At 40.1% G+C, this 12516-nt stretch overlaps 1 protein-coding gene across 1 annotated transcript in view; it reads right to left on the bottom strand.

The window, feature by feature from the left end:
• The window catches only part of LOC140246299 (peregrin-like), a 35326-nt gene extending 23930 nt beyond the window's left edge, over window positions 1–11396 (bottom strand). Inside the window, exons 1-3 of the mRNA XM_072325766.1 lie at window positions 11021–11396; window positions 3257–4907; window positions 1056–1212 (exon numbers count right to left, since the gene is read on the bottom strand). Of these exons, the coding sequence (XP_072181867.1) occupies window positions 1056–1212; window positions 3257–4803 (1704 nt within the window). The 5' untranslated portion in view covers window positions 4804–4907; window positions 11021–11396. The remainder of the gene's footprint in view (window positions 1–1055; window positions 1213–3256; window positions 4908–11020) is intronic.
• Between the last annotated feature and the right edge of the window lie 1120 nt (window positions 11397–12516).

Here is a 12516-nt window from a genome sequence, read left to right as displayed (position 1 = left end):
GATGCACAAATATTGCACAGAGGATGCACACATAGAACGACAGGCACTTTACTCCGTCTCCCTTTTAATACAGCATGTGCGCTAGTGTGTGGCCTCCACATTCAAGCAGTGAAGCTTACATTTCATCTTGGATAATGACAAAGTGGCTGCAGAGACTATTGTGTATCCATCTATCTCGCATATCGTTACCGCTATACTCGGAAGTGAATGTACAAGATGTAGATCTAAGGCGTACGATTTAGGAATAGCTCTAGAAATGAAATCAATCACCATACCCATCATACAGTATGTTATCAACCCTATCTTGCTTTGACCTGTGATACTTCATCCCAATGCATAATTTTCTGGTAATATTTTTGGACAAAGATTGCTGTCACTTATTATACATTCCATTCTCAATTCTCTTACATAACTTTAAATACTTTCATACATAGTCAATGGTCCAAAGTAAAGAATGTACATGTATTTGCAATTGCCCCACATATTATTTAAGTACACTTGTCCATATACCCATAATTATTCTTCTAACTTTCCAATTACCGGTACATTAATACCTTGTGTACGTACTTGTGTACGTAAGATAGGACACCTAAAACTTTACTGAAAATGGAAGGACATACACTGTAGAGGACAACTATATAGCCGTGTATGAATAAAACTATAACACTGCTTTTCTCATTTTCTCTTTTCACTCCACAAACACACAAAAGCAGCTACACTTCTGGACCACAAATGAACAGGAGTTGTAATGGCAACTGGGCATTCAGGACTCCGCCATGCATGATGCTACTAGTGTCAAGATCTACAGCAAAAGTACTCTAGATAGTGATATCAATTTCACATTTCCAATGCAGACACAATGGGGTGACTACAAGAATAGGTAGAAAGTGAAACTCACAGGTGGACTAGGCTATCAAAGCTTGACAGAGCTAGCTAGGGCATACAGATGTACACTCTAATCTTGCATATCTACACTAATGAGCCAGAGAAAGAAAAGGAAGGTGCAATACAATACTCTGAACGGGCAGCAGACTGGACACAATGCTTACACTAACCGAATCCTTGTTGCGCTGCGACTGGTGGTGTGCTTGCAAGCGGCGGAGAAGCGGCACGCCATTCCGTGACTGCCGCTTCAGGGTCCAATAGCTCACCAACCTCTGCATGAACAACTGCTTTTTCTGCATGGACACCTTTTTCAGAATCTTGGATATTCTAACATATCAACATTCAAGTGGAAAAAAAAAAAGAGGTCAACATGAAAATTATATGTTAAGACACAACAATGTCAAATCACACACAAATATGTGAACTGTATCACATGAACTGATAGAAAGTTCACGATGAATGAACATCGCTTCTTGAAGAAAATATTATGTTGTATGTGAGAAGACAATTCCATGATGCCAAGGATAAAAATGTCCTAATCTGGACATGGGTTTCTTTAAGGTTTGAATCAACATTGGGAACAACAAGAGACCCAGGGATCTCGTGAACACCCGAGTATTGCAAGTTCACCTGCCATGCATTCTTGCAGACTCTTACCTGAGAACATCAGAAACTTGGGGCGGGGGCAGCTCTGAGAGCTGGGGGCATGGTGTCCATTTGCATCCATCACACTGGTAAAAATACCTACCAAGTACACTGTACTTTATAGAAGGTTGGACTATGCAGTCTGGGGAAAAAAGACTTAAAGCTCTATCACTTCTGATTCTAGAGAAGAATATCATTGAATATTCCTTAATTTAGGAGGTTTAGGAAAGGAAGGTGCCCATTAAAGCATTTGGACCCCCTCATCCCCCCCCCCCCCCCCCCCGACTTCAAGGGGGTGGGGGCAACCCTGGATCTGCAGTGAACAAACTTGGAACTAAAGTCATCAATGTACAAACTCATGGTATTAACTTTGCTTTATCACTACTGGTTCTACAGAAGATTTGTAAATATTCCTGTAATGTGGGGAGGGGGGGGGGGGGGGGGGGAGAGGAAGATTGGGCCCCCTAGGGGCCCCCAAGGAAAGCATGGTGCCCATTTGAAGGAATTGAGATTCTATCCCCTTAGGGATGCTACCTGCTAAGTTTGGTGAAAATTTATCATGGGGTTTTCAAGAAAAAGATGAAAATGTACAATTTAGGTCCCATTAGGACTGGGTCCAAAGGGGGGCACCCCAGATTCCGCCATGAACAAACTTGAAACTACAGTCATCAATGTACTAACTCATCGTACTAACTTAGCTCTATTACTTCTGGTCCCAGAGAAGAAGATTTTTAAAGATTCCTTAATTTGGGGGGTTTTGGGCCCCCCTGGGGGGCCCCCCAGGTGGGGCATGGAGCCCATTTGAACGAATTGAGATCCTATCCCCCTAGGGATGCTACCTGTCAAGTTTGGTGAAAATCGACCATGGAGTTCTCAAGGAAAAGATGAAAATGTAAAAAGTTTAAACACAACGCACGCCGGACACAGACGAAGAGCGATCGCAATAATAAGTCATTAACAACAGTCTACTCACAAGTACAATACATGGTAGTCTTACAGTATAACACTTGTCCATGTCTCTTTGAAATGTTCATTTAGGATTGTGTGAGACTACAAATTGTATCGCCATTAAGTTTGTTAGGAAAATTTCATGACACCAAAATCAAAGTCAAGCTTCATCTTTGGATGTGCCTTACTTTGACATACATACACTATGTACATGTTGTACATGATGTACAATTCTTTGCCAAAAAAGAAACTCTATACAGTTCGACCTCGATTATCCGGCCATGTCGGGACCGGTGCTCATCCAGATAAGCGAATTGACCATATGGGAGACACAATGCTAATGTATATAGCTGCCATCCAAGCTGCTGTCCCAGTGCACTGGCAGCTAGGCAGGTAGCGTACCCCACAACGGTGGTGTAATCTATGCTAGCCTGCGCAAAATTGTAGTCCCTTCTTTACAAAAATAAAGTATATCTTTATATGAAAATCATACATGTTTTACCTCATTAGATATTGAGAAACCTATCATGTACATCTTATGAAATTAGTGAAATAGATCCATGAAAGTCACTGTTTTGTTCTCAATTTTTGGTTGAAAAAAAAAAGTCCTTCACTGTGTGAACGCATCTGGATAATAGTGATTTCTGGATAAAAGGAGGCCGGATAATCGAGGTCGAACTGTACATGTCTTACGTATTGCCTTGAATAAATGTCTGAATTCCATACACTGTATTTCAGACATTTGATATTGGCAAGAAAAGCTTACAATAGAACATACCTTTGTTGTGGAATGCATGGAATGGAGACAACTGGCATTGCCGCCCTCTTTTCTGCAAGGATCTTGCGAGCCTTCCTCATGTTCTTCCTAGACTGTGCTTTGGCTTTTTTGGTCGACCAGCCTTTTTCGGTCCCATCCATCTCACACGTCTTTTCATTGTTCATGATGGGCTTCTTCTCTGCCTCTGCTGGTGTGTGGATGTCGCAATACGCCGTCTTCCTAATGCTGATGGAAGTGCCATTGATGCCCGTCTCGCGGATAGGCTCCATCTTCATGAAGAGAGTAGCCTGTTGCGCGCAGGTGACGTGAAACGCCGTGTAGCAGTTCGTTTTGTGACACTGAATGCATGCACCCACACCACGCTGTTTGCAGATGTAGCACGTCAGTTTCCACCTAGCTGGGGGTATGTGGGCAATACTGTCAATGGGTTCTAGGAATACTGTGTTGGCGAAGCCCACTTCGGGGATCCAGAGAGCACACATGACGTGGGCCCACCTCCCATCGTCGGTCTGTTTGAACGCACCGCCTTTGTTGGGACACAGAGCGCAGTCCACTGCGCGAGAGGGGGACTGGAGGCACCGCCTGCACAGCCACTGTCCTTCTGGAATGTACGGCACTCCATAGCACTCTTGATGTACTGCGAGATTACACATGTCACAGAATAATATCACATTGCTGTTCTGACATTCTCCGTCATTGCATATGCAGCACACAGCATCCTCATCGATAAATTGTTGATTATCCGGCTTTCCTGAGGACTGGCTTTGGAAGTGGGACTCTTTCTCCAATCTGTCCATCAACAGCTCAAAGATCTCCTGGGAGACAGTATTCAAACTTGAGTTCTTTCTTTTCTGATTGATCATGTCCAGCCACACATAATCTTCTTCGTCCATGTCGTATTCCACATCGTCGTCAAGCTCTTCTGCTGTCTTTTCAATGTATCTAAAGTACGCATTTGGTCTGTTAGGAATATCTGGTGGCTCTTCGTAGTCCGTCAACACAGTGAAGGAAGCCTCTGGTAGTTTCAGCGAAGACGCCACAGGCTTCTCTTTCAAGGGTTTTTGTGCTTGCTCGACTACCTTGTTCCCTTTAGTCTGTGGTGGTTTCTCGTTTTTCTCCTCTTCACTTGTTTCACTTTCAAACTCGTCTTCTGTCATCACATCAATATTCTCGTAGATATCCAGCCGCAGGGTCTGACCATCAAGGTCAACCTCCACAAGTCTCTGTGCCTGGGCATAAGTGAGGGCCTCCCGTGCTGGGGAGCGAATCAGCTGCGGCGAAGGAGCACGCTGGTTGGGCCGGCTATTGCCGCGCGTTTTTCTCCACCCCCCACGCTTCACTGGTGTGGCATATCCATTCCCATTGGGATTGTCATGATCAAAGTGAAAGAGGTGAAACTCTATCCCGCTCAGTGATTTGTAAACTTTCCCACAGTCATTTATGGGGCACTCATACGGAGGCTTCGTGGCCCGTAGATTATGACAGAACGTCTTTACATCAAAATCCGGTGCTGGCATGGTGACTGGCTTTGTAGTCAACGGTCTCATAGAAACAAAGTTTGTCTTGCTTCTTCAGTCATCAATGTTGTGAGGTTGAGTTGGTTTACTTGCACAATATGCTGTACATCTTTGCTGCTCATTGGCTATTTCCTCTGTGAAAAAAAAAAAATAAAAGATAAAATGAGGGCATTACTATCATATCTACAGAATAATTTTCATTGACAGTTTTGACAGGGTTTGCATACATGTAGAATTGTACACAAAGGACAAAAAAAAAAAAACAACGAAAAAGAAAGAACAAATGAAACAACCTGGGAACAATATGGATCTTTGAAATATTACAACATACAGTAATTCAATAGTGTTAACATAATAAAGGAAACCAAAGCTCAAATATAAAATGTGGATTGAGTAAAAGCAGCTACAATTGTATGTTAGTAGAATGCATCCCTGAAAGTTTGAGGAAAGTCGGACAGTCAATTCAAAAGTTTTGAATTTTTAGAGTTTTGATGATGTCATTGCTGGTAAGAAGACTACAAGTACTGCAGTTCATGATGTCAATCTGGACAACATAAAAAAGTGTTAAAAAGAAATCCACAGAATTTCATTTTCGTGAAAAGTACACATTCTATCAATTTGTTTATACTGACTCACAAATTACATGTATGTACATGTATTAGGTCAAGAGTAATATTAATCCCCCCTGCTTTCTGAAAGAGGGGTGTGCATAATTCTAAGTCAAGTGCTCTTTCATCATGCTAGAAAGGCAAAATGACAAATGTATGTCAAATTTTCTTGATGTTTTTATATTGCTGTCCATATTTTAAACATCATGAAGTGTAGTAGTCTCCTTATCCAGTGGTGACAGCATTGAAACTTTAATTGAAAATTCATAACTCTTGAATCGATTGTCCAATTTTACATGTCGGTATGTATACAAATGTACAAGATATAAGTTTGTGTTTTAAGTGTTATACAGTAGGTGTATCAAATGTGTGTAAATGTCAATGTATTACAACACTGAAACTGACTATACAGTATAAACATTAATTTGTGTGTGTGTGTGTGTGCGTGTGTGTACAAGTCTGTGTACGACTGTATGTGTGTGTACATTGTATGTGGGGGGAGGGATGGTTCATCTATTTCTGATAACAAGCTTTCTATGAACTCTGTGAAACCATCAAAACAAGAGTGGAAGTGTCTGTTAATCATCTAGTAAAATTTTCACAGTTGTATGGCCAAAGAATCACGAACACCTTCTCCTACAGTATGACATGACCATAGCACACAGGATGTACAACTGCACATGGGGAAATACAAATGTATGTTAATATTTATTGCAAATCACGTATGTTTAATAATATTTATTGACTGGCCTTAAGGGGGATACAACATTCATTGCCTGAACTAGGATTGTATTGCCCTTGTCTTCTACTCGGGCAATTAGTGTCATATCCCCCCAAAATAGCCAGTCCATATCATTATTATTACCCATTTCAGGCATCCTGAGCAGTACAGGCAACAAAAATTATAACAATGTAAATTTTTTACAACTTTCAAATAACAAATTTCCACTCAGCGCCAGCTCAAGCTCTACAGTTTGTACACCACCTAATCATACCATGCATGCACACATTTACAGAGCAATGTAAGCTCTGCGGCACGCGTAACAGCCAGCTCACACAGTGGCACGTATGGAAATTTTCCCTCTGTTGCAAAACTCGGGCATGCAGTGCGTGTTACAGTCATACAGTGTTTGTATGCTTGTAAACACACAGAAGGGAGATGCAGTGATCATCCTCAATTTTCACTTAACGTTTGGGAATTTGCCCTCTGTCAGAAAACCACTCGCAAGAAACACTCCTCAACAGCAACTTTTCATCACAGGTGTTTGTGAAAGAGGGCGATATTAGAAATTTACCCCTGCTGGCCCGTAAAAACGAGGGGAATACAATCTTGTATAACCACAGCTCAGATGTATGATATGGGTAATAGTATGCATACATATTTTGCATGCTACTGACATGACACTGATTGAAAGTTTTACTGGTAAATTCCTCTTTCGCTATTGTATGCTTAAAAAAAAAAAAAAAAAAAAAAAAAAAAAACTACTACAAATATCTTCTAGCAACATGGAAATCTTGCATCTGTATTGATTTTAATAAACAGGGCCTACATTGTATGTAAAAGTACACTGTACAGTATATACACTTTGTACATCCTACAGCACCGTAGCTTACAAGCACTAATAAGCATTTCATCGAGATCACATACACTGTGTAGATGTGCCTGTAATACACTTCGTAGGCATGCCATTTGTCTTCAGCAAAACAGAGGTGCGGTACAGATTGTAATGCTGAACTGTGCTAATGTTCTATAATGACGTCAGAGTGGAATTATTGTACATCGATGTACATGTTGTATGTGTAGCAATGTTAAAGGAATACATAATGTCTACATTTGTATGTTGTGGTCGTAACAAGGCAACTGAATGGAATCGGTGGGCTCATAGCAAGACATAAAAATATTGGCCACAACCCACACATTACAGTACACCCAATTTTGTTTAATACTCTAAAAATCTGACAGTACAGGGCTATACATTTTATGTGTTACGTATACAAAAATGAACTCTTTCTTGTGGTACAGCTGTACATAATGTACATATGACCATGGCACCTGCAAAGACATTCTCATAACTTGCATGATCTGTATTCTGAACTCAACTGAAAAAAAAAAATGAACAAAAACTGTGGCAAATGATACATGTATTAATGTGTACAATTTTTGTACATTGTACGTGTAGTGCTGTTTACATTGTATGTAATGTTGATTTTATAGTATGACGCGAAGCATCACAAAATGTAGGGACAGCAAATTTATTTGTAAAGTAACTTTTTAATATCAAAGGACAAGTCCACCTTCACATAGCTACGGATATACAAATGTACGAAAGGATTGAGAGAATGCAGCAATATCAGTAGAACACATCAGTGAAAGTTTGAGGAAAATCAGACAATCCATTCAAAAGTTATGAATTTTTGAAGGTTCTGCGCAGTCACTGCTGGATAAGAATACTACAGCTCATGATGTCAAGTGCATAGAACAATATGAGGAAAGCATGAAGAAAATTCAACATACCGGTACACTGTACATATAATACTTTTCTCGCATATAAATAATAAAGCAATTGACTGCCGCTTTCAGGAGGCAGGGGGAATAATATTGCCCTTAACAAATGTCAGCAGCAAGTCGAGGAAATGTGTATTTTTTCAAGAAATTAAAATTTAGTGGAATTCTCTTTATATTTTCCTCATATCATTCTACGCATGTTACATCATACACTGTAGTAGTGGTACAAATGTAGTCTTCTCATCCAGCAATGACTGTGCAGAAACTTTAAAAAATCATAACTTTTGAACGGATGGTCTGATTTTCCTCAAGCTTTCCATGATGTGTTCTACTATTGGTGCATTCACACAATCCTTACAATGTATGTACATAAAGGTGGACTTGTCCTTTAATTTCATGTTGCATTACTGGAGAAACAAAGTTTTTATTGTGAGACAACTCATGAAAGTGTGCTTGCAATGATCTAACATACATTTATCACAAGGCATTTCTGTGAATTAAGGCTTTGAACACAACATACATTTGTACGTGTATACTGTACATTTGTGTTTATACACTTGGTACCCCCAAAATAGGGTTGGACAACTAAACATTACAAATTATGTAAATGGGCATAACATTAACGTCAAAAAACAGATCAAATTCCTTTATCACATTATGAAACATATGTACGATATAAAAACGTACACATAACAATTTATACACCAAACATTGAACTTTTGGTATATTTAGGGTACTAGGTCTCGCGCAGGGACCTAATGATCGTGCATAGCGTAACTGCGTATACAGTAGCAAGCGATATTACGCGTAGGACTAAGCGCAAAATTTGCCGATATGCCCATGGAATCATACCTGACTTAACGCTCAACATGAGAAGGAAGCAGGTAAGAAATTTTGATTTCCAACAAATTTTCCACTAAATTTCCAATTTTTTACCTTGTACAAACCTACCTTCCCTTAAAATCTGTTCTAAGGATGTTGTAGCCTAGACGTGTCGTCTCGCTTGTCTCGTTCGTAGTCGATAGAATTCGTAATTTGTTCGATCGATCGTTTACAACGTGACGTCATCATACACAAGAACAATGTATGCTGCCAGCTACGCTGAAATACTGTTAATAAATGTTGTTTTAAATCAAATTTTAACACAACGATTATAATATTACAAAGGAATAAATATTTCAGTCTATCGAAGTTGAAGTGTGATTTCAATTTGAATTTGCTTGTGATTTCTTGCGCTAACTTGTGATATATTTGTAACAGGGGAGGGCCATAATGATACTGAAGAAAACAAATTAGATGAGAGTGTGACAAATGTGTGACGAAAATGAGAAGGTGACGAATGGGTAAGCACACACACAATCACACACACACACACACAAAATATATGTTCATATTCTACTTTTTTCCATTTTATATTACGTGTATATTATTATAAAGTGATTAGAAAAGTGATTAGAAATGTTGTAAGAAAACTTTATAAATGAAAATCATTAACGATTATGAAAATATCAATGATAAAAATAATGATAATAAGAATGATAAAATGATGATGGTGGTGGAAGTGATAATAATAATAATAATGAAAATGATAATGATAATGATGATTATGATGATCGATGATGGTGGTGGTGATAATAGTAATAATGATAATAACAATAATAATAATAATAATAATAATAATAATAATAATAATAATAATAATAATAATAATAATAATAACACATATAATAATAATAACAATAATATACACGTTAGGTAAAACTGCTGTTGCTGAATATCAAGTGAAAAAATATTCTACGAAAGCCGGAGCACGTTACAGCCGCAGAGGGGCAGACACTTTCACGCATGAAACTACAGAGGGCAGCTGCGCGATCTTTACATACCCCGAGAAATTGAACGCATAAAAAAAAATCCGACACACAAACGGCGACAGCGCACTACTCCGTCATCGTATCATCAGGAGATTCTGGGAGGTGATTTTTCTGCATTTTCGTGATATTCATTGAGAAATTCAGGTACGATTATGGAATAACTTCTATTATAAGAGCATTTCAAATTTTCGTGTGCGATATCTAGACCCCTCAACCTACCAGTAATGAGTTTTTTTTTACAGTAGTATTGTATGAGCAGATGATGAGATTTTGCTTAAGTGCCCCAACCCTATACTATTGAAAGACCAAAGTCTCAATATTTTGTGCACATTTTGTGCACTGGTTCATCGGCAACACATTCGCTCCTGGGTGACAACTGCTCCGGTACCAAGCAAGTCGGTCCCACAAATGTATTTTTTCTTTTGTCAAGGACTTAAATGGGTTAAAAAATTAGGGACCAAGCAGGGTTGTGACAGCTAGTTAGTTTCATGTGAGGACTGTTTATAGAATTAAGAGTTACAGTACTAGAAATTCTACATATACTAGGGTTATGTTTGTGGATAGAATTTTTCATGTTTGGCTTAGCATGCAGATATTTCATCGGAGCAATCGTCGCAAGAGCAAATGTCATGAAACCTGTTCATCACTTAGATCTAACGAAGTAACGTTAGTCTTTAATACTCTTATATTAAGTTATCGGGAAGTGAGACCACCATCCCACCTTGGCCTTGCACTTCCCTCCACCCCTCGGCCCTCCGCTGTGCTCTGCTCTGGCCTCCCTGGCTTCACTGCCACTGGGTTCATGCAGATCCACATCAGAGTCAGACTACACAGATTAGTAATATTGCCAAACATATTTATATCTATTTAGAAAAAGAGAAATAAACATATGTCTAAGGCGTACTACAATGAGCTGCTGGCGCTTTCAAACTGGAATTACCCGTTAAAATTTCCATACCTCGCCTCCCCGTAACAAAGGCAAAGCCATTTGCCGAGGCATATTTTTCCACAACGAGCTAGCCGTGCCAGTTCAAATGGTTTCGAACCTCATGAATATGCATTCAGGCAGACTTCGGTTCAACGTGACGATTGTACAGAGCGCGAGAATCCCGTGCACGCCCCACTAAATTACACATTAATGACCAAGGCAACACATTCCAACCCTCAAAGTCATGCCAAATTTTCTAACAAGTGTCACACTCACTCCAATTAACAAGGCATAATCAGTCGATTCAATGTTCTAAAATATATTATCACAATACCTTTTTGGCGTTTTTCACACACATCACATTCTCGCACGGTCAGCTAGCCGACAACACGCACGCTCCATCGCAGGCGGGCATTTGCATGGGTAATGTTCCCCGTAGAACACACAAGCAGATGCATTGGATTGTACGTACGGACGTAGGCTTTTCGGGAATATCTGTCCGAACAAAGACGAACGAACGGAGGCTTGCTACATTTACACACCCTATTCCGTCAAAGCGCAAGGTAAAAATCCGCTATATGATAGTTCAAAGTCAGCTTGACATATTCCAGAGGGTGATGATGCCAAACGTTGTATGGTTTAGGAGATATTCGATGCCAAAATCCGGCGATTGTCTCGTCCTGATGCGCAGTCGAACGTCGGCCCTAAGCTCATAATCAGACATCTTTTCAGTGCATGAACGAAAGAGGCGCCCCTAGCTTTTCAAAAAAATATTTTGTGTTTTAGCGCCACCTGCTGCCAGACGATAAGAATTTATTGTGATATGAGGGAGAGAGGGGCTGGCTCGGCTATGCTACACAAGCTGGCTATGCGTAGCGGCTGGCTCTGTTCTTTGTAAACATCCTGTTCGCTTTATACACAGCGATGTTCAAAATGAATAATTGCTTGTTCAGGCCATTCATTGCTTTTGTTTCCTTTTCATCGAAGCCCAACATGTGTACAGGTATTGTCCCACAAGAACCAGCGCTATCCCACACTTTGTGAGTGCCAAGCCAAATGGAAACATTGAGCAGTATTACGAATGCTGTAGGGTGCATTATAAATGTTCACAGTGAATTTGCACTCCTCTAGTTCCGCGTGCACTCGAGCTACCGGTACTCTGTATAAGCTGTTATTTTCGGGAGGGTTGTATTTTCGTGAATTTTACATATCACTGGTGGACCGCGAATTTAACAACGCGCGAAAATGCCGCCGTCTCGGGATAGCAAATTCACAACGTAGCCGCTATGTCAATTTGCAAAAACAACATTTCGCGAAAATATGTGTCACCTTCTCATTCGCGAAAATATGTGTGGGCGAAAATAACAGCTTAGACAGAGCGATATTGAGAGCGGCTATAGCTGTCTAGATCCACGGTTGAGAGCCTGTCATTTTTTTAGATGTAGGGCGGGCCTACATGTATCTGTTACTTTCTCCTTGGTGGAATTACAACACGGTAGCCCTATAAGGTGTTTCATTTCGTGGTTTTATAAGTTATAAGAACATGGCCGGTGGAACCGGGGGGGGGGGGGGTGGGGGCTCGGCCCTCACTTTTTTTTTTTGGCACCATACAAAGGATTACATAAAGCATCATAATTGTAAACATCGATCACTATAACAACCCGACTGAAAAATAGTGAAAACCTATCATTCTATGAGCTGTAAGCCTACCAGATGCTTCTCACGTCAGTGTATCACTAAACCAGTACAGCTTCTAAGTAATAGGTCCTAATATAGGCACGTGGGGTGAGAGGCAGTACAGGCCTATACTGGAGAGAAAAGGAATACGAA

The sequence above is a fragment of the Diadema setosum genome, chromosome 2, assembly GCF_964275005.1.
Source record: "Diadema setosum chromosome 2, eeDiaSeto1, whole genome shotgun sequence".
In the NCBI taxonomy this organism is placed as follows: Eukaryota; Metazoa; Echinodermata; class Echinoidea; order Diadematoida; family Diadematidae; genus Diadema; species Diadema setosum.
Note: the sequence above shows the minus strand (reverse complement) of the source record. Positions and strands in the feature narration are given on the sequence as shown.